Raw genomic sequence first — 26,697 nt, 5'->3', positions numbered from 1 at the left:
TGGGTTGCCATTTCTTTCTCCAGGGGATCTTTCTGACCCAGGGATCAAACCCATGTCTCCTGCATTGGCAGGAAGATTCTCTACCACTAGCCACCAGGGAAACCCTTTATTGAGGTACAGTTGACATATAAAATTGTAAGACATTTAAAATGGTCATTGTAGTGAAAGGATCCCCCAACGCCCCCATCTTAATGCATCTACCAGATTCCTGCTCAACCTTTATCAAGAGTGCAGTTGAAGGAAATATGCAAGGTACGCATCTTAAAGAACATAGGCCACTTCCCTACATGGCTCACTATATTCCCTGGATTATCATAGAGTTGCATAAGAAATCTACTGTCTTCCTTCAGTCTGAGCATTCTTTTGTGTTGGGGTCCTTTAACGGACCGGAACCTTGTGGTACGGAGTCGACGATAAGAAAGTGAAAGAGAGAAAGAGAGAGAGAGAAAGAGACAAAAAAGACCCGGGGACCTAAGCTCTGGTGGAGCAAAGGTGCTTTAATGATTTTCCTATGAGTATATATAGGCTGTGGTACAAGAAACTTCTTTCGGGAATGATAGAGATCAGAAAACCAAACGTACAGCAACCGTTACCAAGGGAACAAGGGGTAATGTTAGTCACAAGGTCAGGACACAATCCATATCTCAAGAAAGGGGAACGAGACTAAGCAGTTTTGTCCTAAAGAGAATGTTTACTAAAGGAGACCCAAGCCTGCCTCACACAACGACCTCAGTCCCTGGGAGCAGCGTGCTGTTCCGCTTGAAGAGGGATAAAGGACTCATGAGAGACAGCACATAGGAATCCTCCCATCAAACATTCCCTGACACTTTGGCATTGCCTTTCTTTGGGATTGGAATGAAAACTGACCTTTTCCAGTCCTGTGGCCACTGTTGAGTTTCCAAATTTGCTGGCATTTGAGTGCAGCACTTTCACAGCATCATCTTTTAGGATTTGAAATAGCTCAGCTGGAATTCCATCACCTCCACTAGCTTTGTTCATAATGATGCTTCCTAAGGCCCACTTGACTTCACATTCCAGGATGTCTGGCTCTAGGTGAGTGATCACACCATCGTGATAATCTGGGTCATGAAGATCTTTTTTGTTCAGTTCTTCTGTGTATTCTTGCCACCTCTTCTTAATATCTTCTGCTTCTGTTAGGTCCATCCCATTTCTGTCCTTTATCGAGCCCATCTTTGCATGAAGTGTTCCCTTGGTATCTCTAATTTTCTTGAAGAGATCTCTAGTCTTTCCCGTTCTATTGTTTTCCTCTATTTCTTTGCACTGATCACTGAGGAAGGCTTTCTTATCTCTCCTGGCTATTCTTTGGAACTCTGCATTCAAATGGGAATATCTTTCCTTTTCTCCTTTGCTTTTCTCTTCTTTTCACAGCTATTTGTAAGGCCTCCTCAGACAGCCATTTTGCTTTTTTGCATTTCTTTTCCATGGGGATGGTCTTGATCCCTGTCTCCTGTACAATGTGATGAACCTCCATCCACAGTTCATCAGGCACTCTATCAGATCTTAATCCCTTAAATCTATTTCTCACTTCCACTGTATAATCATAAGGGATTTCATTTATACCTGAAATGGCCTAGTGGTTTCCCCTACTTTCTTCAATTTAAGTCTAAATTTGGCAATAAGGAGTTCATGATTTGAGCTACAGTCAGCTCCCAGTCTTGTTTTTGTTGACTGTATAGAGCTTCTCCATCTTTGGCTGCAAAGAATATAATCAATCTGATTTTGGTGTTGACCACCTGATGATGTCCATGTATAGCATGTCAAGTAACGCTAACAAAGTAATGCTCAAAATTCTCCAAGCCAGGTTTCAACAACACGTGAACCATGAACTTCCAGATGTTCAAGCTGGTTTTAGAAAAGGCAAAGGAAATAAATTGCCAACATCTGGTGGATCATCAAAAAAGCAAGAGAGTTCCAGAAAAACATCTATTTCTGTTTTATTGACTAAGCCAAAGCCTGTGACTGTGTGGATCACAACGAACTGTGGAAAATTCTGAAAGAGATGGGAATACCAGACCACCTGACCTGCCTCTGGAGAAATCTGTATGCAGGTCAGGAAGCAACAGTTAGAACTGGACATGGAACAACAGACTGGTTCCAAATAGGAAAAGGAGTATGTCAGGATGTATATTGTCACTCTGCTTATTTAATTTATATGCAGAATACATCATGAGAAACACTGGGCTGGATGAAGCACAAGCTGGAATCAAGATTGCCGGGAGAAATATCAATAACCTCAGATATGCTGATAACACCATCCTTATGGCAGAAAGTGAAGAGGAACTAAAAAGCCTCTTGATGAAAGTGAAAGAAGAGAGTGAAAAAGCTGGCTTAAAACTCAACATTCAGAAAACAAAGATCATTGCATCTGGTCCCATCACTTCATGGTAAATAGATGGAGAAACAGTGGAAACAGTGTCAGACTTTATTTTTTGGGGCTCCAAAATCACTGCAGATGGTTACTGCAGCCATGAAATTAAAAGATGCTCACTCCTTGGAAGAAAAGCTATGACCAACCTAGACAGCATATTAAAAAGCAGAGACATTACTTTGCCAACAAAGGCCTGTGTGTTCAAAGCTATGGTTTTTATAGTAGTCATGTATGGATGTGAGAGTTCAACCATAAAGAAAGCTGAGCGCCAAAGAATTGATGCTTTTGAACTGTGGTATTGGAGAAGACTCTTAAAAGTCCCTTGGACTGCAAGGAGATCCAACCAGTCCATCCTAAAGGAAATCAGTCCTGAATGTTCATTTGAAGGACTGATGTTGAAGCTGAAACTCCAATACTTTGGCCACCTGATGTGATGAAGTGACTCATTTGAAAAGACCCTGATGCTGGGAAAGATTGAAGGTGGGAGGAAAAGAGGACAACAGAGGATGAGATGGTTGAATAGCATCACTGACTCAATGGACATGAGTTTGAGTAAACTCCAGGAGTTGGTGATGGACAGAGAGGCTTGTGCTGCAGTCCATGGGGTCACAAAGAGTCGGACACAACTGAGTGACTGAAGTGAACTGAACTGCTTTCCTTCAGATCACCTTTTTGAATGATGTATACTGTTATGTCTTTGGTTTACATAGAGGAATGGTAGAGGAAACTACTGACAGAATCCACTATCATGTTTATCGAGGAACATTAAAGATGTCCATGTGACACTTGATGTCCACACATGAAAACCCATACAGATGTCTTACAGACCTAAGAAACAATAAAAGTTTCCTTTCTCCTAAAAAAACTGAATTGTCATTGCTTTAATTGAATGTGAAGTTTTAACCTATCATGTTTCTCTTTTTGCCTTAGCTATTAAGCGGCTCAAAAAGGTATTTGCATCCCAATTGTAAGAACAATAAACTACTTTAATCTATAAATCTGCATACTATCAAAGCTTTAAACCTCTAGTCTTTTAAATTTCCACTGATCATAAGGTTAAAATTCTTGTAAATTGCCTCAATTCCTTTACAGAATGAAGTAGGCAAACATAAATTTTAAAAATATTTCCCCAAAATTGATATTTTGGGGAGTCCTTGAATTGGAATGTAATCTTCATATAATGCAGCCATATGGTCTTCCAAGCTGGTGAGTTATATCTGGCAAATAATTTTCACTCTATTTAGTGCTTTTCAGTTTTCAGGACAAGAATGTTACCCACAAAAGTGGCTTATCTGGCCAGTCACAGACTCTCTGGAGGCTACCAACTGAGTAAACAACAGGCATCCTAACATCAGATGTTTCTTGGAACCTTTGTTAACCCAGTCCTTTCAGTCAGTTCAGTTCATTCGCTCAGTCATGTTCAACTCTTTACAATCCCATGGACTGCAGCACGCCAGGCTTCCCTGTCTATCACCAACACGCAGAGCTTGCTCAAATTCGAGTCCATTGAGTCGGTGATACTATGCAACCATCTCATCCTCTGCCGTCCCCTTCTTTTTTGCCTTCAATCTTTCCCAGCATCAGGGTCTTTTCCAATGAATCAGTTCTTCACATCAGGTGACCAAAGTATTGCAGTTTCAGTTTCAGCATCAGTCCTTCCAATGAACATTCAGGACTGATTTCCTTTAGGATGGACTGGTTGGATCTCCTTGCAGTCCAAGGGACTCTCAAGAGTCTTCTCCAACACCACAGTTCAAAAGCATCAATTCGTTGGAATTCATTCCTTTAGAAGCAACCTAGGAAATGGTAACCCACTCCAGTACTCGTGCCTGGAAAATCCCATGGACAGAGGAGCCTGATAGGCTACAGTCCATGGGGTCGCAAAGAGTCGGACACGACTGAGCGGCTTGACTTTGAAGGGGCATCTGGGAAGGAAGACAGCTGTTCTCCAAGGGGCCCATGCCCTCCCACACCTTCATTAGTCTGCTCTTTTGTGAGTAGTAATCCTGCTTCTCAGGGTGCCAGAATGTTCTTAATCTTATTACAGATCTGATCATTCCATAGATGTTCCTCTCAATAGAAAAGAGATTCAGCAAATGTGGTCAGATAAGTATAACTGCAATTACTCCTTCTAGACAAACACTTAAAGGTATCAGAATGACCAAATGCAAAACACTGACAGCACCAAATGCATGTGAGGATCTGGAGCAATAAGAACATTCATTCCTTGGTGGTAGGAATGCAAAATGATACAGCCACCTTACCTTGGAAGACAGTTTGAAAGTTACTTGCAAAACTAAACATGTTTTTATTATATAATCTAGTAGTCTCCCTCTTTGGTATTTAACCAAAGGAGCTGAAAACTTATATCCACACAAAAACCTACACACAGATGTTTGTGCCAGTTTTATTCATAATTGCCAAAACTTGTAAGCAACCAAGATATCTTCCAGTAGGTGAGTAGATAAACTGTGCTATACTTAGTGGAATATTGTATAGCACTAAAAAATAAGTGAACTTTCAAGCCATGAAAAGACATTAAGGAACCTTGTTAATGGAAGTGTTACTTGCTCAGTCATGTCTGACTCTGTGACTCCTTGGACTGTAGTCCAGAAGGCTCCCCTGTCCATAGAATTCTCCAGGCAAGAATACTGGAGTAGGTAGCCATTCCCTTCTCCAAGGGATCTTCCCAACCCAGAAATCTAACCTGGGTCTCCAACATTGCAGGCAAATTCTTTACTGTCTGAACCACCAGAGAAGCCCTGAGAAGGAACTTTAAATGCATATTACTAAGTGAAATAATTCAATCTGAAAAGGCTATATATTGCATGAGTCCAACTATACAACATTCTGGGAAAGGAAAAATTATGAAGATAGGAAAAGGATCAGTGGTTTCCAGGGTTGTGGGAGGGATGAATAGGTAGAGCACAGAGGATCTACAGGCAGTGAAAATACTCTATATGATACTATAATGATGGATACATATTATTATACATTTCTTCAAACCCATACTATGTACAACACCAAAAGTGAACTCTAAACTATGGACTTTAGATAATTATGATATATCAATATAACATACCATACTTTATATGATATGAGATATATATATATATATATATATATATATATATATATTTTTTTTTTTTTTACCAAGGGTTTTTTTACAAGCATCCTTGGTTAAAAAAAAAATGTACCATTCTGGTGAGTGATGTTGACAGTGGGAGAGGCCATTCATGTGTATGGGGATACAGGAAATCTCTGTACCTTCCTCTCAATTTTATTGTAAACCTAAAACTGTTCTAGGAAAAACAGCCTTTTATTTTTTAAAAAGCATGTTTAGAAACCCTCTGGGAAGGAAAAAAAAAAACAGAAACCCTCTGGGAAATACTCTGGAAAGGTATTCAGGAAATGAATGGAGAAACAGGGAGAAACAAGAAGGAAGAAAGACTTTTGTCCATATACTGATGTGAATTTTGAGCCGCGTGAATGTAATGTCTATTCTAAAAGGAAATAATTTTTAAAATATATTAAGATCCAAGTTTGGAAGGGCTAAATACTACAGAATTTCTTTTCAGCAACACTGAGTGACATGACTAAAGTGGCATTTATGAAAGGAGGTTCTCGCATTAGAGGACAGGATAGAGAAAGGTGGGAGGGATTAGACGAGGCTTTTCTAGATACTTTGAAAGCAAGGGCTTAAACTTTTATTTGTTGCCCTGGCCAGTAAGCTTGCCCCTAGTAGGCTCTGGTACCATGTCCATTGCTCCTGGGGTTGTTATTGCTGTGTTATAAATGTTGACGGTGGTGACAGCAATGAGGGTGATGATGACACTTGGTATGGTAGGGATTCAGGAAGCTTTCAGAGCAATTCACACCTGCTGTTTGATTCTCACTTCTCTAAATCCCCTCTTCTGTTCTGACAGCCACTGCTCTAGTTAAATTCTGACCCAAAACAATGAATAAGATAGTATCTTTGCTATTGACAAATTCACAAATGGTGGAAGAGTACAAAAACAATCCACTAAGTGAAACGTCTTCTATGGTAGCGAGTGCTTTAGAAGTCTCAGCCTCCAACGGTAGCAGAAAGGATAGAGCAAGCAAAAAACAATGTAAAATCCTTAGGTATATTCAGAATTTTTCAACTCAAAAAATTCTTATTTAATAATCACAATAAGCCCGTGGGGTGGATACTGTTGTTCCAGTTCTTAGCCAGAAAAGTTGAGATCAGCAAAATAAGAGCAGGGGTTCTGGAGGTGATAGACTGGGTTTTAAATCATGGCTCTGCCACTAATTAAGTAAATTCTTGAGCAAGTTATTAACCTAAAATTATATTTCCTCACACAAAACATTAGGTTCATAACAGTATCTACCACACAGAATTGCTGTGAGGATGGAACAAAAAAAGTACATGAAAGGTTTCTCATGGAGTCTGCTAACTAGTAGTACTCGATACTTTTTGCTCTTTTCCTTCTTTATTCTTCAGCCTTCTCCACAAAGCTATCTCCAACTTGCTCATCTTGGTTTCAGTCACTCAAGGCCTGTTTCCCTCTTTCCAACTAACTTTTTGTTTTCTGAGAAATTACAAGTTCCTACTTCTGTATCTCTACAAAGCACCTAACTCATAATTTATTTTGTTTTATATCCAAATCTTTTTTATAGTGGTAAAATATACATACCATTAAAATTAAAAATTGTATCATTTAGCATTTTTAAGTGTATGATTCAGTGGCATTAAGTACCTTCATAATATTGGGCAATGGTGTATTTTCAAAACTTTTTCATCAAGACTTCCCTGGAAGCCCAGTGGCTAGGACTCGGCGCTCCCAATGCAGGGGGCCCAGGTTGGATCCCTGGTCATAGAACTATATCCCGCATGCTGCAACTGGAGATTCTGCGTGACACGACTTAAGATCCTGCATGCTGCAATGAAGATTAAAGATCCTGCATGCTATAACTAAGACCCAGTGCAGTCAAATAAATACATAAACTTAAAAAAACACTTTTTCATCAACCCAAACACAAACCTTATACCCATTAAGCAGTGACTCCTCCTTCCTCCAGTCCCTGGTAACCTCTGCTTTCGTTTGTTTGTATGAATTTGCCTGTTGTACCTGCTTCATCAGAGTGGAATCATATGTTATTTGTCCTTTTGTGTCGGCTTCCTTTCACTAAGCAGAATGTTTTCAAGGTTCACCCATGCTGTAGCACAGGCTTTTTTATGACTGATTAATATTTCACTGCATGGATAAACTGCATTTTGTTTGTCCATTCATCTGTCAATGGACATTTGGGTTATTCGACATTTCAGTTACTGTGAAAAATGCTGCTACGAACATTGGTGTACAATTATCTGTTTGCTTCCCTGCTTTCAGTTATTTTAGGTATATACCCAGAAGTAGAATAACTGGTTCTTACGGTAATTCAATGTTTAACATTTTGAGAAACTGCCAAATTGTTTTCCACAGCAGTTGCACCATCTCTATCAGCAGTGCACAAAGGTTCTAATTTCTCCACATCCTTGCTAATACTTACTTTTCATTTCTTAATTTTTTAATTTATTTTTTATTGAAGTATAGTTGAATTACAATGTTGTGCTATTAATTTTTGTTTTTATAATAGGTATCCTAATGGGTATGAGTGGTAACTCATTGTGATTTTGATTTGTATCCCCCTAATGACTAACAATCCTTTAGATTACTACATTGATGCACTCGAAACTAAGTTAATATTTTGAAAACAAGGTGACTAGTTCTGATGGCTTAGTGAACACTTTACTGTTACTCTTTAGCACTGAACTTTGCGTATTTCTGGGAAGAGGTGAATTTGTCCAAGGAAAATATATTCCACAGTTCATGGGAAAAATAGTTGTATGTAGTACTGATATAATGTTACTTCCTCATATGATCATGGTTTAAAGGATTATCTTGGTTCAATATGTATTGGTTAGATGTGTAAATGCTCATATTGTTAGCACACATTAAATGATTTTATACATAGTTCCCAGGGGTGGGTTAAGAGTGGCTTGTGAAGTGACAGGAAGCAAATGATGGCACAGAGACTATCCAGGGAAGACTTTGTGATAAGCGTCTCTCATAAAGAGAGCAAGGGAGAGAGACTGTATAATAGTCACTGTTACAGATTCACTGCATGGAAAAATATTTTCCAGAATTATGAATTAACAGCATAGAATTTTTTTTCATACTTATGAACTATATAATGAAGGATTGCAAGGCATTTTGCATAGCTTTCATTTCTTTAAAATTGCTGCTTTCTAAAATTCTCTTGTTTTCACACTTTGTTGGGAAACCCAACTACTGATCAGTAGAGTTTCACCCAAGAAATAGCAATAGTTGGACATTTCTGAATTTTTCCATATTGCTCTTTTTCTTGTTATATTTATACTTGATTTTGAAGGATTGCTTATGCTTGTGTCACTGCAAGCAATCAGTACCCGGTCATTGTGTAACACATAATGATACTTATTGTACAACAAAGCCTGAGTTTTTACCAACTGTAAACCCTTAGAGTTAGGTGTCTCCCTCCTAATCCATTCATCTATACCATGGCCTTTTCTCTTCACACTCAGCAGATTCATAAGGTTATTTGCCTTTAGTGATTTCACTTTCTTACAGTATGAAATAATGAAGGTTGATAAAAGGAGAGATTATATTTTTTAAAAAATAAATAAATAATAAAGAACAGGAAAGGAAAAAAAAGTGAAGTCGCTCAGTCATGTCCAACTCTTTGCGACCCCATGGACTGTAGCTTACCAGGCTCCTCCGTCCATGGGATTTTCCAGGCAAGAGTACTGGAGTCGGTTGCCATTTCCTTCTCCAGGGGATCTTCCTGACCCAGGGATTGAACTCCTGCATTGTAGGCAGACGCTTTACCCTCTGAGTCACCAGGGGAAGTAAAGAACAGGAAAGCAAAGCTAAAAGAAACAGCAGCTCTAGTTTATTTCTCTGTGAGAGTCTCAGGTCTCCTCAAGTGTTTTCCTGTTTTGGCTCTTCAAATCCAGCCTAAGCTAAAATGAAGAGGTATGGTAGATGCTGTTACACATATGCGCAGTTCCCAAAGACCCAGTAGGGTAAAAACCAAAAGGAAGCAATAAAAGAAAATAAAACAGGAGAGCTGGGTTCGAACTTGGTTTGGGATGATCCGCTGGAGAAGCAAATGGCAACCCACTCCAGTGTTCTTGCCTGGAGAATCCCATGGACAGAGGAGAGCCTGGTGGGCTACAATCATGGGGTCACAAAGAGTTGGACACAACTGAGTGACTTTCACTCACTCACTCACACTCAGTGACTAATGATGTTCGTCATCGTCTCACATGTTTACTGGCTATTTGTTTATCTTCTTTGGTGAAATGCCTATTCAAGTCTTTTACTCATTTTTGAATTGGGCTGTTTTTGTTGTTGAGTATAGAGGTTCTTCACATATTCTGGATGTTAATCTCTTATCAAACATATGATTTGAAAATATCTTCTATCCTGTAAGCTATGTTTTCATTCTTTTTATAGTATCATTTGATGCATAAAATTTCTTTATTTTGATGATGTGCAATTTATATATATTTTTTGTTGCCTATGCTTTTGGTGTTATATTCAAACCATCAACAAATCCAAAGCCATGAGGATTTTCTCCTATATTTTAAGAGTTTTATTGCTTTAACTCTTAAATTTAGGTCTTTGACTTATTCTGAGTTAATTTTTGTATGCAGTATAAAAGAAAGGTCTAACTTCATTCTTCTGCATGTTGGATATCCAGTTTTCCCAGCACTATTTCTTGAAAAGATGGTCCTTTCTCCATCGAATGATTTTGGTACCCCTGTTGAAAATTAATAGACTATATATCTGAGGATCATTTCTAGGCTCTGTTATCTATTCCTTTGGTCTGTATGTACATCTGCATGCCAGTATCACATGTTTTGATAATAACTTTGTAGGAAATTTTGAAATTGGTAAACATGAGTCTTCCAACTTTGTTCTTTTTCAAGGTTCCTTCGATAGCTCATAATTTGTATGCAGATAGATTTGAATATGTAGCAGATGCATTCAAGACAAGAAAGGAAAAACTCAAACTCATGCCCTCACAGTTCGCCACCTGTGGCAAGGTCCCAGTGAATGCCTTTTCAGTCACACAGGTCTATTCTGCACTCCTAGAGATTTAGTGCAGTGTTGGGGAGGAAGAAATTTTCCTCTCCCCGTCTAGGTTCTCTGGGATGGTCTTAATTAATTCTTTAATTCTTAATTGACATGAGAGAGATTAACAGGGAAAAAAATCAAAGTTTCACAACATGTGTACCTGGGAGAAGCCCAGGAAAGCTGATTAACTTGCCCAAATGGCCAAAGCCCTCACCTTAAATACCATCCTCAGCTAAAGAGAATGTTGAGGGTGGGGAGAGTAAGTTAAGTGAGTACAGGGAACATGGGTAAGACTTTATTTGGATTTAAGTCCTTGCCTTCTCCAATGATAAGTGTTCTTAAAGATTTGGTCATTCTCCTCTTCCAGGTAGAGGGAGACACCCTTACAAATGCTGATTTCCCTTACAAATGTAAATGTTTCCTACAAAAAGCCAATTCCTACTTGGTTTTCAGAGTCCTTCCCATATCTGTTTATGCTTATCAGAAAATAACTAGCTTAAAACAATTAATATGCTGAAGAGATATATTTTAGGGTGGCAAATTCTGCTCCTCTACTGTAGCTTGTGGTCACATTACAAATAAATGGTCATGATGCTACAGTACTGTAATTAAGTGGTATATGGAGAATGTTTTGTAAGGAGACCAGAAGGGAAACTGAGGAGGACCCTGTGGGCTTCTGGGCATGGAAGTGTTTTTGTCCCCCATTCCCTGTAGGCGGGACTCCAGCCTCCATGACTTTCTCTGAGTTCCATCAAACAGTTACTAATCAAAGAAGGAGCAGCCAAGAAACCACCTGAGGCAAGATTAAAGGGACCAGAGAAGCTCATTAAGATTAGGAGACCTGAGACTAATCTTGTCAGCAACACTATCCTTGAACTACTGCTATAAAACAACTCATCAAATTCTTCTGACATAGCTTTTTAAGCATGTCCCCCTTTGCCTGGCATAGCAATAAATCTATCCTTTTCTACTTTGCCCAAAATTGTGTCTCTGAGGTTCAATTCAGCACTAGAATATAGAGATGCTGAGCTTTCCACATCAGAATCAGGATTCTAGTTCCAACTCTGCACTTAGAAGCACTAACTTTAACAAATATCTCACCTCTCAAAGGCACAGTTTACTGATTTTTTATTGATCTATAAAATGGAGATTATGTACCTCCCCTGTGTACCTCACGGGGACATACAGAGGTTCAAGTGACAGAAATGTGTGGCAGGCATGGTAGACATAGGAGATCCACCCATGTCCTTTGCCTGCCTCTTGTTTTAGAAAAGTTGTAGTCTCCTAGGCTCCTAAGTCACAAAAGCCTAGCTCAATGACTGAAAGGATATGAACATGTAGCAATAAAAATAGCAGTTGAGCCAGGAAAATTGGTAAGAATTCGAATGGTAAATCAGCCATATGGCAGTCACAGAATCTTTAGTTCCTTTCTGAAGTACCTAGATAACAGTATCTGATGCACCAAATGGAAGAAGTTAGCTACTTGATGACCATGAGCATACAGCCCCCAGACCTACTGGAGCCTGCGGAATGATAATGCTAGCCCTTGTGACACCACCCTATTACCTCACCATTAACCAATCAGAATTGTGCATGAGCTGATCACATATCCTGAAACTCCCCTCCTTCATCTTGATTTTAAAAATGATTCCCTGAAATTCATCAGAGTTCAGGTTTTTTGAGCATTAGCTGCCCCAGAGTCCTTGTCTGGCGCTTTACAATAAACACTGCACTTTCCTTCACCACAACACAGTGTCAGTCGATTGGTTTGACTGCCCAAGGACAGCAGAACCAAGTTTGGTTTGAAAACAAACAGAAACTGACTGATGCAGAGAACAAATTAATGGTTACCAAAGACAAGTAGGTTGGGGGAGGGGCAAAATAGAAGAGGATTAAGAGGTACAATCTATTGGGTATAAAATAAATTATAAGGCTATAATGTACCACACAGGGAATATAGCTAATATTTTATAATAATTTGCATGGAGTATTATCTATAAAATATTGAATTACTATGTTGTGCACCTGAAATTAATACTATAAGTCAACTATACTACAATAAAAAATGAATAAAAGAGTTCACTGTTTCAGTTGGCATCTTTTTAACCCATCACATTTCATGTTAACAACCAAGAGAAAGTAGATTCCATAATAGGCTGTGAAGGGGAGCAGATTTTGATGCCCCAAATATACCTATTTTAAGCTATTTTTTGTTTTCTCTTTTTTTTTTCCGCTGTGCCATGTGGCATGTGGGATCTTAGTTTCTAGACCAGGGAATCTAACCCAGGCCCCTCTACAGTGAAAGTGCAGTGTCTTAACCGCAGGACTGCGAAGGAAGTCCTTACACCGGCTATTTTTTTAATTTATTTATTTTTTAAATAGCAGAAATGAGAGAAGTTCTGAAAACTGAGTAGAGTTAGCCTTTTGTAAGAAACATTTATATATGTTAGAAGAGTTTCTATTTGTAAGGGTGTCTCTCTCTCTATATCTGGAAGAGGAGGATCACCAAATCTCTGGGAACTTATCACTGGAGAAAGGCAAGGACTTCAATTTGCACAACAAATATCCTTGTTTACTGTACTTTTCCTGATAACCTCCCATAACTGACTCCTCACCCTAAACATCTTATTTTATATTTAGCTAAAGATAGCATTTAAGGTGAGGTCTTCTGACATTTCGGTGAGTTAAGTTTTTCTGGGCATCTTCCATATATATATGTGTACATGGAGGTATTACATGTTATTACACTTTTGTTTTTTTTCTTTTACATTAATTTATTAGGACATCAAAGAACCTAGAAGAGAAGAGGGAAGTTTTTTTTCTGCCCTTATAACTGCTTTAGTCTATCAATGTCATATAGATAAGTGAGGACCCTGTGAGAAAAGCGGAAGACTGTGGGAGATAAAACTCACAAGCATCTGGGAAAAGCCCTTATTCTATCTCCTGAACCTGAAAGGAAACATACAATTGCATACTCATTTATGAGAATCTTTGGCTGGTGAAATAGCAAGGGCTAGTCACAACAAGCCTTTTCAAAAAGACAAAACAAGTGAAAACAACAAAAGCCCTTCCCATTAGCTGTTGGTTTCACTTATAAGCAATTACCAGGACTCGCAGCAAGTCATTTGGGGCCCTCTTGACAAGATTCAGACACGATCTGCAGAAAGTAGGGAGAAATCGCCTCATCTCTGCATGTTAATTAAGGAAGACAGATGGCCTTGTGATTATTCAACCATATGTAGGTCAAGACTAAATGAATTAATAAGCAACTTAATTCTCAGCCGCCTCCAAGAACTTATGGGGCATCTATGAACAAACAATTGCCACAGTATCCTGGGAAACAGGAGATGGGAGTGGGAAGAGAGATTAAATTTCTCCCCACTGCACACGAAGTTCCACAGCCTGGGGGGGACAGCTCAGTCCCTCCACCACACATTATCTTCTATATTGTATTTGCAATGTTAAATGAGTCACGTTATAAATCTTAGTTTCCCACATATAAAACATAGTTCACAGGGTCGCTCTTTTTTTTTTTCTCCTTGAAGTTAAGCTTTCCTTAATTGATCACTTTAGGACTGAAAAAAGCACAGGAACTAGAGCCTAGAGCCATGAGGAGAAATGTAACAAGACAGGCAACACATGCTGAAGGCAAAAGGTTGGGTGGGTGTGTGTGTGTGTGTGTGTGTGTGTGTGTGTGTGAGAGAGAGAGAGAGAGAGAGAGAGAGAGAGAGAGAGAGAGAACAAGTTCTGAAAGGGCTCAGCGGACCAGGGGCTGTGGGAGGTAGAGCTTGATCTGGACCTGAAAGGCAAATGGACATCAGTGGGGTGGGGATGGGAGACCAGGGTGTGTGTGTGTGTGTGTGTGTGTGTGTGTGTCTGAAAAGGCAAATGGACATCAGTGGGGTGGGGGTGGGAGACCAGGGAAACTGTGTGCAAAATGCAGGAAGCTGTGCAAGGCATGCCAGGGACGGTGATCAAACCAGTATGACAGGATGACGCAGGAGAATCAGGAGAGAGGTCAGTTGGTAAAGGTGTTTAACAGCTAATAGAGTCCTGGATGCCAGCAGTGCTGGGTGTTTATAGGAGAAATCAGCCTCTATCCTCTTCCCAGCACTGCTGCCAGACTCCCCAGGACAGAAACTAAAAACCCTCCAGGAGTTTGTACTGGGAAGAGTTATTTCTGTGCTTCTCTCAGCTCTCAATCTTCCTGTGCGAGTGACTGGCGAGACTGGCTAAAGAACTGAGTTGCCCCACTCAGCTCCTCTCTCCCTTCCTCTTACCAGCTTGAACTCCCTGTAGAACTAACCAGTTTTCTGTCTTAACCTCCTCTCCTCTTCTAAATGGTGAGCCTCTTGCCTCTGAGGAGAGCCTGAATTTGTCCAGTTGTCTCTGGATGGGCAAGTTTAATTTTTTGAGCAAAGGTGTGAGTATTAAACGCAGCTGTCAAATTCAGTGTTAGTAGTAAGTGATAGATATTTTGCTCCCCTTCTGACTCTGTATACCTGAGCTTGTTTGGAGCACTGAAGAGGGGGGAAAAAAAAGAAGCATAATTTATTATCTCTTGTGTAAAATCCCAACATCCAAAAATCTGGAAGAGATATACATAGAATTGCTGTATTAGTCATCTTATAGCGAAACCAAAAGGACATATTAAGATGAGTCAAAGTAACAAATCTTAGATTCTTAGCATTGTAAAGCTTAGGAACTTAAAAAAAAAAATCTTAAAAAAAATGTACACATAATGAACAGCTTATACAGCTCAATATTAAAAAACAAACAACCCAATCAAAAATCAGGCAGAAGACCTGAACAGACATTTCTTCAAAGAGGACACACAGATGGCTAAAAGGCACATGAAAGGATGCTCAACACTGCTAATAATTAAAGAAATGCAAATCAAAACTATAATGAGGTATCACCTCACACAGGTCAGGATGGCCATTATCAAAAATTCTTCGAATAATAAATGCTGGAGAGGGTGTAGAGAAAAAGGAACCTTCTTAAACTGTTGGTGGGAGTATAAATTGGTGCAGTCACCACGGAAAACAGTATGGAGGTTCCTTAAAAAACTAAAAATAAAGCTATCATATAATCCAGCAATCCCACTCCTAGGAATATATCCGGAGAAAACTGTAATTCAAAAAGATACATGCACCGCAATGTTCAAAGCAACACTATTTACAACAGCCAGGATATGGAAGCAACCTAAATGCTCATGGACAGATGAATGGACAAAAAGGAATAGTAATCAGCCATAAAAAGGATGAAATAATGTCATTTGCAGCAACATGGATGGACTTAGAGAGATTATCATACTAAGTGAAGTAAGCCAGACAGGGAAAAGCAAATATCATATAATATCACTTACATGTGGAATATAAAAGAAAAAAAAGAACAAATGAACTTATTTCCAAAACAGAGAGACTTACAGACAACAGAAAACAAACTTACGGTTAACAAAAGGAAAAGAGAGGTGGGGGGAGGGATAAAATACGAGGCTGGGATTCACATATATACCTTGCTGTGTATAAAATAGTTAACTGGGACTTCCCTGGTGGTCCAGTGGTTAAGAATCTGACTTCCAAAGCAGGGTACTCGGGTTCAACCCCCAGTCAGGCAACTAAGCTGCTGCTGCTGCTGCTGCTGCTAAGTCGCTTCAGTCGTGTCTGACCCTGTGCGACCCCATAGACGGCAGCCCACCAGGCTCCCCTGTCCCTGGGATTCTCAAGGCAAGAACACTGGAGTGGGTTGCCATTTCCTTCTCCACTGTGTGAAAGTGAAAAGTGAAAGTGAAGTCATTCAGTCGTGTCCGACTCCTAGCGACCCGATGGACTGCAGCCCACCAGGCTCCTCTGTCCATGGGATTTTCCAAGGCAAGAGTACTGGAGGGCAACTAAGCTGCCACAGTGCAATTACTGAGCCCGAGGGCCCCAACTAGAGAGCCCACATTCCTCAAACGAAGATCCCACCTGCTGCAACTAAGACCTGATGCAGCCAAAAATAAATAAAATAGATAAGGAACAAGGGCCAACTGTATAGCACAGGGAACTATACACAACATTATTATGTAATAACGTATAAGGCAAAAGAACATATATAATATACATATAACTGCTACTATGCTGGATGCCTGAAACTTATACAATATTGTAAATCAACTATACCTCAATAAAAAAAATGTTAGTGTATGCATAGCATAACAGCATTTGGAAAGCTATTGCTAAATTTTCAATCACAGAGCTTTTGTACCAGTTTATACTCCCACCAACATTGATTAACATTTTTCATAATGTGGTTCTCTTATGACTTTCTATGATCCCTTCCCTAAATGCAAGAACTCTAGTAGTAAATCCAAATTTTAATAGAAAGGTCAGCTGACACCAGGTACTGCATTTGCCCTGTCACCAGGGATGAACTTCCCAGTTCAATAGCCTTCCCAGCTTCTGTCCCTGCCATGATGACTAACATTCATCTGCCGAGTCAATAGGTTCACACTGTGATCAGAGGTATTGCCATAGTTAACCTCTTGAATTCTCTCAGAGATTTAAAAGATTTGCGAAAGAAACAAACACAGGTGGCAGTTGACCTAGTTAACTCTCTGGCATCACTTGGGATCTACTTAAAATAAAAGTCACACACAAGGAAGGAGATTCATAAAGTACGTGCTATTTATGATACATATAAAATAATTATACCAACTTCAGCAATCTTTTCAGTAGCTTTAAAATGTAAGGGCTATTTTAATTGCATGGTAGGCTAGAATCAACAATGTAAGTTAAAGCAAATTTATGTTTCCTTCTTATTTTTCTTTGACAAGCAACCCTGCCATCCTTCTTAACATCCTCTCAAGTAAGGTCCCTTCCAGTGCCATTTTGTCATGTAACAGAGCTTCTTTCCTGCTTCACACTCTAAAATTATCCCTCCTTTCCAAAATAAAATCTTTTCACCCAGTATCCAATAAATTCATTCTCACATATAAGGGATTTGATAAATTGTTTTTCACCTGAGTGGCTAATTACATATACATATACAGTGGCTATTACATATACATATATTCTTTTTTAGATTACTTTTCATTATAGATTATTACATGATATTGAATATGCTGTGCTATCAAGTAGGTCCTTGTTGCTTATCTATTTATATACAATAGTGTATATAAACTAGATATAAATTCCCTAACTCCTAATTTACCCCTCTTTCCTCATTAAGATTCTTAATAGCAAGAGGTTAGTACCAAATGTTGTTGTTGTTTAGTTGCTCAATCCTATCCGACTCTTTGCAACCCCATGGACTGCAGGCCACCAGGCTCCTCCTCCATCCATGGAATTTTTACATGTATTTTCATTTAAATACTAGAGGAGAATAAGGAAAGATGGATTAACCTAACTTGTCCAGTGATCCAGCAGAATCAGAATTTGGATGCAGAGCTACTTAACTCCAGAGTCTGCACTTTCCCCCCTCCCATCAGTGTGCAAACCTTGTAAGATAATTCCTTGAAAACCTTGTAAGATAATTTTCATAAATGTATGTATCCCTCACAAATTTTAAGTTGATGTTTAAAATTCTTCATTTTAATATCTGCAAAGGTCATAACTTTCAGCATGTTATAAATACGGTCTTAGAAAGTTATAAATATCACTTTTTAAGTGAAGTCAATGAAACCCAAATATAATATTTAAATCCATTTTCAAAGTGTATAAGCAAGCTCTTCTTTAACATTTAGAAAACTTATACCTTTCTCTTTTCTCCTTGAACTTGTATTTTCATTCCATTTTCTCCAGATTTTTATCCTAGTACATTTTAATGTTTGAATGTCTTATTGAACATCAGATATTTATCTACAACAAAAATAAGTATACAATTAAAATTTTTTTATTTTCTTCTGACCATAAGTGGCTGTAATTGACAAAATTTTTTTTTCTTCTGTATTGCAGTCATTATTACAAATAATAGTAATACATAATGACTGAGACAACATATATACATATTTTGGTAATTATTATACATAGGTAGTAAACTTTTCATTATCAGTAAAGATAATACTAAACTACTGTAACTCCAAGCTCTTGATGGCTTAATATAATAAAAGACTATTTTTTGATAACATAGAGTCTCATTAGAGATTAGTGGAAGTTAAGGGACACGGGTTCCTCCATTTGGAGGCTCTGCTATCTTGAGCATGTGGCTTCCACATAGTCAAAAAAGGAAAGACAGCATGGAGATGGCATTTAGGCAGGTCTTAAAGTAGTGCCCCTTACCTCCTCTGCCTTCCAGTATCCAGAACCAGTTATACTGGCAAGTCTAAAGCAGAAGGAGAATCAACATGCAGTGTGACCAGGGGAAGGAGAAATGAACTGGATAAATAACTTGACAATCCCCACCACAAGTTTTATGGTAAATGCTTATCATCAGAAGAATCATGATCTAACATTTTAATGAAATTTAATGAAAGAGAAGGTTTTCGTCTGATAAATCTGCTTGGCAGCTATTTTTAAAATGATGTATCTTATAAATAGGAAGTGGAAAATTTTGAACACTTTATCAGGTGACATTAGATGAAAACTGACAGTAACTATAGTATACATTTTGTATGATTTGGTAAAAACATGTTCTAACTCTCTCATTAAATAACACATTGAACACCAACCAAAATTACACACAAAACCTTCTGTTACCCTTAACAGAAGTATTTATAAAGCAGAGAAATTCAGCAAGTCTTATGAGTTTATGAGAGCCCAATAAATCATTAGATTTCAACCTTTATGAGGCTCGTGACTGCCTTCACATCTACAGTAATATTTTGGATGGGTAAGGGCAATGGCTTTCTTTTATAACATGGGAAAAAAGACTATTAGGAACTTGAGCATTTTACTGGATAAATCAAGTTTAGTAAAGAGTACTCATGTAACCTGAGAATCTGGACACTGATTCCTTTAGAATGATCTATGCCTACGTAAACTCCTCCACAAGGATTTATGTTCTCCTGGGCATACCCCCAACTTGAGAACTACTACATCACACCATAGTTCCTAGACGACCCAACGAAATCTCTAAAAGTGTGTTTCTAACAAACTTGTGAGATATTTCGATGCCTCCCTTGGCTCTTACACGGTATACTCTGCCTCTTACAAAAGAAAGTAAGTGGCAATGAATGGCAGTGTGGCAGTCACTGGAGTGTGCCTGAGTCTGGGAGAGGCCTCGGCCATGGAAAGGCAGAGTCTCATGTCTTGTTCAGGAACTGGATATTTATGATGAGGCAGAAGTAACAGATTGTGGTGAGGTTGGAAAAACACAATGAATAAAACTGTTAACTGAATTAAAAAAAAAAACAAAAAAAAAAAAACGAGGCAAGAACTAAAAGTGAGATATTACCTTAATCAAATCCATGACATGGTGACTGCTTCATGGAATTCCTACCCTTGTCAGTTGTTCAGAGTCAGCAGAAATTTAGCAGCATCTAAGCACCCTACTTCTCACGTGGAGGTGACAAAGGCAGAAAAGTGTTCATATGTTATTATCCTAGGACAACGAAACAATGACAAGGAATCTCACTTTTTTCTACTGACTAAAATGTTTTAAATAAATTAATTTCACATGAAGATTTAAAATGAAATTCACTGTTTGCTGGAGAAAATATCTTTACAAATGTGAAGATAACCGGTCCAGCTCTTAATCCTAATAATAGCTAATGTTACTGACTGCTTATTGCATGTCAGTTACTGTGTTAAGTGCTTTACATTTAACCTTTATAACATTATGAGGTAAGTGCAATTTTGTAGATGAAGGACTGTAACTAAATGAGGGAAGCCAGGATTCAATTCATGTTTCTAACAAATAAGTTGTTTCTAGAGCAGTGGTTATTAAACTTATTTGGGATCATAAATCCTCACAGAAATCTGATAAAAGCTATGCATTATTACCTCCAAAAGTATGTAAAATCCTACGTATTAAGTTTTGGGGTCTTACAGACCTTCCCTCTCAAAGCCCTTCTATTGACTCATTAAGAGTCAGTCTCAGATTATACTCAAGGACAGCCAACTAGAGACCAGAAAATTTTAACATTAAAAACATTACAGTACTATGATTATGTTCATGCTGTAATGAAGGTCTAACATACCTTAAAATATCCTGAGAAAGGTATTCAGTTTTGTAGACCTGACATATTACCTGGAAGAAACAAAATCAACACGAAAAACAGCACATCCTGATTTTTTTTAATCTGAAGCAAATGTATGTAGTGTATTGGCAGAAACCATTCTATTAACCAAATCATGTCTTTAACTGGACAAGTTAAAAGCAAGCTCATTCCCTGGAGAAGGACTTGGCAACTCATTCCAGTATTCTTGCCTGGGGAAATCCCATGAACAAAGGACAGAGGAGCCTGGCAGGCTAAGTCCATGGAGTCACACTACCAGCATGCAAAACAAGATGAAATATCAACAAAAATTGGAAAATAAAAGTTATTTTAAAAATTTTTTAAAGGCTCATTGTAAAGAATTCAGAAAACTATTAAAAAAAAATAAGTATATTTTAAAGCCAGAGGTGCTTCCTGTTAATTAACCATATGGCATATTTCCTTCAAGCTTCTTAAAAATTAGAACACTTATTTCTAAATAGTATAGGATCTTATATCTGTAGTTGACAATTACAACTAATGTAATGCAAAATTTCTAATCATATTCTGAATAAAATGTTTAGTTTTTATTTTACCTTACCTAATTCTAGGAAAATATTGAAACACATGAATGATATTGTCATTAACTGTGACTCTTCCCTCCAAAGAGGATTCACCATATAGCATTTAATATATATATAATTATTCCACTAGACCACTCGTTACTACAGAAGATGCCCAAGATAAAACAACATTAGTCTTAACCACAAGAATTATCTTAATTTTATAATGAATAAGAATCACAGCATTTTGAGTTTTAGAGTCAGGGTTCATATGTTTCGATATTTCAGGCTATTAAAGAACAGTCTGGTTAAGATGAAGAGCTTAAAGTCTGGGGCCAGACTACTTGAGTTCAAATTCTTGCTCTACCATTCAACTAACTGCATGATAACTTTTAGTTCAAGTCATAAAAGTACCACCTAGTTTTAAGTTTCTGGTGTTTCAAGAAGGATTTAACTACACAGCTTAGGTTAGCCAGACAAATTAAACAGATACACCTTACAATTTTCTTGCTTTGTTTACATCTCAAGGGTTAATCACAAATAATGCTAATGAAGTACTACAAATTTTTAAAAGAAATGACCAAAAAACCCAAAGCTTTTTTATCTTTAATCATATGCAAATCTTAATTTATCTGTATTTATTGACTAATAACTAAGCAGTTTGGCATCGCTGTAACAAGGTAATCACGAGTTGTTAACATGTGACTATTAGGAATGCAAGAGTAATTGATATAATTACATATTACCACAAGATGGAGTAAGAGTGGAGTGAGAGTTATACTCACACACACACAATCACCACAAGATGGAGTAAGAGTGGAGTGAGTTACACACACACACACACACACACACACACCTGTCAAAAGACTTACAGATCTGACTTATTCCATTCTGCCATCTAGTGGTGATAAAATTAGGTATTACTCTCAGATCAGTCTCCTATGTCATAAAATAAAAGCAGCTTCATAAGAGCTAAGAAATTAGGTGAAAGATAAGATTAGGCACAGAAAGGAAAGAGGTAATATCATTTAGTATAATGGCAAGAGGAAGCATCAGAGAATGTTAGTGTGAAGTCCCAATCTGGCAAAAACAAGTTTAAAAAATAAAATCTGTTTAGAAACTAAAATGATATCTATGTTAACACATAACTTTCTTATTTAATTCCTTTTAGTATAAAGAATTCCAAAGCTGGTTTCAACCATCCCTTTAACAGGACAAGTAATTTAATTTAAACATTTTAATGTTGCCTTTTTTCTTTAATAAAATTGAAAACTACAAAATCACAAGGAAGCAAGCATCTAAGGTCTCTAGTGCTGTGCCGTGCTGTGCTTAGTCACTCAGTCGTTCCGACTCTTTGCGATCCCACGGACTGTGGTCTGCCAGGCTCCTCTATCCATGGGAAATCTCCAGGCAAGAATACTGGAGTGGGTGGCCATGCCCTCCTCCAGGAGATCTTCCCAACCCAGGGATCAAACCCAGGTCTCCAAGGTGGATTCTTTACCATCTGAGCCATCAGGGAAGCTCTCTAGGAACTTACATAAATTTTAAGTAGGACTATTTAGATTTATAGTCAATAATGTTTTTCTTTTCATTGAATAACAATGCTTTCAATTGCTTAAGTTTCACATTTGGCTTTAAGTGGTATAATTTTTAAACTCTTACCAAAAAATTGTACATACTATGTCAAATATACATAAACAAAATTAGAAAGCAAAGGATTAATAGTCTTGCTAAGTAAAAAAGCTCTATAAATTAATCAAAAAAGATAATCATGCTAAAAGGAAAACATAAAAGATATGACCAAGCCACCTACAAATATTATAACAATCAAATTATCATTCATTAGTAACTTGATTAAAACGATGACCTTAATAATGACATTAAAATAATATTTTTTGCTTCTCAATCTATCAAAGAAAAGATTTATAATAACCAGTGTTGGTCAGTCAGTTCAGTCGCTCAGTCGTGTCCAACTCTTTGCAACCCCATGAATCACAGCATGCCAGGCCTCCATGTCCATCAACAACTCCCGGAGTTCACTCAAATTCATGCCCATCGAGTCGGTGATGCCATCCAGCCATCTCATCCTCTGTCGGCACCTTCTCCTCCTGCCCCCAATCCCTCCCAGCATCACAGTCTTTTCCAATGAGTCAACTCTTCACATGAGGCGGCCAAAGTATTGGAGTTTCAGCTTTAGCATCAGTCCTTCCAATGAACACCCAGGGCTGATCTCCTTTAGGATGGACTGGTTGGATCTCCTTGCAGTCCAAGAGACTCTCAAGAGTCTTCTCCAACATCAAAGTTCAAAAGCATAAATTTTTTGGCGCTCAGCTTTCCTCACAGTCCAACTCTCACATCCATACATGACCACTGGAAAAACCATAGCCTTGACCAGACAGACCTTTATTGGCAAAGTAATGTCTCTGCTTTTTAATATGCTATATGGGTTGGTCATAGCTTTCCTTCCAAGGAGCAAGCGTCTCTTAATTTCATGGCTGCACTCACCATCTGCAGTGATTTTGGAGCCCCCAAAAATAAAGTCTGACACTGTTTCCACTGTCTCCCCATCTATTTCCCATGAAGTGATGGGACCAGATGCCATGATCTTAGTTTTCTGAATGTTGGTAAGGACATGGAAAAGCAGATGCTATTGGTAAAAAGGTAAACTTTACAACCGTTCTAGAGTATGTTAACTGGGAATATATTTTTACTTAGAATTTCAACTTCTAGGAATTTATGTTAGGCAGTAACTCCAAGTTTACACACAGATTTATCTATAGGGATATTATCAATTAAGCTGTTGTTTGTAACAGCCCAAACCTGACCACAGGCAAAATTTCAACCATACGTGATTTAGCTAAATAAACTATGACACATCCACATGCTACAATACTATATAACTTGTAAAAGTCATGGTGTAGAAATATTAATGACACTAGAAAATGGTCACCTCTACAAGTAAAAGCAGGTGATAATGCTGTATGTATAGCATGATAGTGATTTTATTTTTTTCCTTTTTTAAAAAAGTACTTTATTTTCATCTTTGTGCTTTTCTAAATTTCCCAATGTACATGTATTGTTTTTATAATCAAAATAATATGATAAAACTATTAATTTATTACACATCACAAAACTCTTGATCATTGTATTTTCACATAAAATATACAATTTTCGTCTACAAATTTCAAATATACATTTGCATATTTAGGTGAGTGGAAGTAATCTTAATGTTAAATACAGGTTTCAGATGTAAGTGTTCAACACAAAAAGAATATTGAGAAAGATTTTTAGATCAATTCAAGAGAGCACTTAAAGCTAATAAGCATGGTTTGGAAAGTCCTCACTGAAAAGCCAGAACTACATATGCATATAAGAAAACATTTTCAAATGTATTATCTAAATCTATTTGTTTTACTTTTGATTCTCTTCCCAAGATCTAAGTAGATTTTCTGAATATTCAAATTTGACAGTTTCTTAGAAGTAATATATCAAAATGACTTCCCAAATATTAAATATTATACAACTGCAGATTATCACTTATTCATAGGAAATAAAGTAATGAAAATCTCTTATTTATTAAAGGCTAGTCCATTTATCCAAAGAAAATATGTATTTCAATATTGTCATTCTATAAGAACAAGACATCAAAGAGAAAATAATAAATTAATTTAGTGTATTAAACTAGCTGCTTCTTCACAATACAGGAAAATATATGTTAAATAAAAATGGATATAAGTTTAACACTGAAACTTCATTCACAAAATACAATGGTCTTCTAATAGAATTTGAAAATTACAGCTTTTCAACTATATTCTAAACAAAAATAATTAAAATTCAATTCAAATAATTTAAAATAAGTGCTTTATTTTAATTCCCACAAAAACTAAAACTATCATTTACATCAGTTGCAACAGTAATAAAAATTAGAAGTAAATTTGTTTTTGAAAACACTTATAAGCATAAAACAAAACTAAAAGACACAAAAAAGGAAAAACTAGGTACTCCTTTTAAACTGAGGATAATCTGACTACTTGTGACACATAGACCTGCAGATGTACAAAGAGCAAATACATTCAAAGCAGTGCAAGATTTAACTAACTTAGGACAGTATTCCAACCAATCCCAGCTCCAACTTCAATTACTTGTGCAGGTTTATCTAGTCACAAAAAGTAAATCCATCCTAGTATGTAATTGACTGATGTCAATTCAGAACACTCCACATCAACACAACAATAACCATGGAAGTCATGAAGTATGACTTGGTGGGGGAGGGGAAGCAAAACCCAACATCCAAGGTGCATATACTTCAATATAACTGCAATATACCTCTCCCTTTGTAAAAAAAAAAAAAAAAATTTTAAACCATACATCTAAAAGAAAAGCAAATGTGGTATTTCACATTCTTTTTCTGAATTTAAAATATATATACGTAATCTTCCTTTGTTTTTGATAAGTTCAAACATGAATTGATAATGAGGTAACTGGATTCTTTAAGAGAACTCTACAGAAGAGATGAATACAACATACTATATCTTCTTTAAGAAGTATGAGCTGTAATGTTAGGCATTCTTTGTGATGTTTTTATATATATTTAAGGAAGGCTGTTCTTGTAAACAATGGCTTTGAAAAAGAAATACTGAGACTAAAATACATTACTAGAGGATCTCTATAAAAGGTTACCAAAACTATCCTTGGTGAAATCAAGGCAACATTTTTAGAATTTATCCTGCTAGAAAAAAATGCTACCATTTTTCTTCCTTTTTCTTTTTTCTGATTATCACAATTAAACATCAGAAGATTTTCCCAAATAAATACTGATGTAAATGTTGATTTCAAGGGTAAACAACTTTTGTTAAGAGTCTATTTCTCAGGCAGTTCACCATTTGTTGGGACTGAGGCAGCATTGTTCTGGTGTGAATTGTCACTGGACTCCTGTGAAGTGTTCCTTCTGGGAGAATTTATTGGAACCTGAAGCTGATTAGCAGGTGTAGGCTTAGCAGCACTTGGTGGCTTTGTAGAGAAATTAGATGGAAGTCTATGACGATTACTCTCCTCACCAGAAGTAGATGAGTGTCTTTTTCTTCCAAACTCCTCACCAATAGGGGGCTGCAAATTATGAAAGACAACATAGTGATGATTTTACTATTTTTTCCTCCCTTCAAAATCTAAGGTCAGAATTTTCTAACAGAGAATCTCTTTTTATCTACTTTAAACCTACTTTAGTAGATTTTATTAGTATAAGGAAAATTTAACAGAAATTTAAGGTATTAAACTTAAATTTCCTTCCTATCAGTTAATTCTTTCATTCAACACTTGTTTATTAAGCTACTCCTATGTTTTAGGGTTTGAACTATATGGTAAAGCATAAACATAACACTGCATTCCATAACTCTGGGAAAACGTTTCAGAGAGGCTATTTTTGTTCTTTATGCAACTTTCATCAAATGCTAAGCATTTGTAACTCTAATCTTTTCCTTCTCC

At 37.3% G+C, this 26,697-nt stretch overlaps 1 protein-coding gene across 2 annotated transcripts in view; it reads right to left on the bottom strand.

Annotated features, from left to right (window-relative positions):
- Nucleotides 1-24,376: 24,376 nt before the first annotated feature.
- Nucleotides 24,377-26,697, bottom strand: part of LARP1B (La ribonucleoprotein 1B) — a 139,645-nt gene continuing 137,324 nt past the window's right edge. For both annotated transcript variants that reach the window (XM_061142328.1, XM_061142329.1), the window contains exon 19: nt 24,377-26,322. In XM_061142328.1, coding sequence (XP_060998311.1) covers nt 26,077-26,322 — 246 coding nt within the window. In that variant the 3' untranslated portion in view covers nt 24,377-26,076. The remainder of the gene's footprint in view (nt 26,323-26,697) is intronic.

This window comes from Dama dama, chromosome 5 (genome assembly GCF_033118175.1).
Source record: "Dama dama isolate Ldn47 chromosome 5, ASM3311817v1, whole genome shotgun sequence".
In the NCBI taxonomy this organism is placed as follows: domain Eukaryota; kingdom Metazoa; phylum Chordata; class Mammalia; order Artiodactyla; family Cervidae; genus Dama; species Dama dama.
Note: the sequence above shows the minus strand (reverse complement) of the source record. Positions and strands in the feature narration are given on the sequence as shown.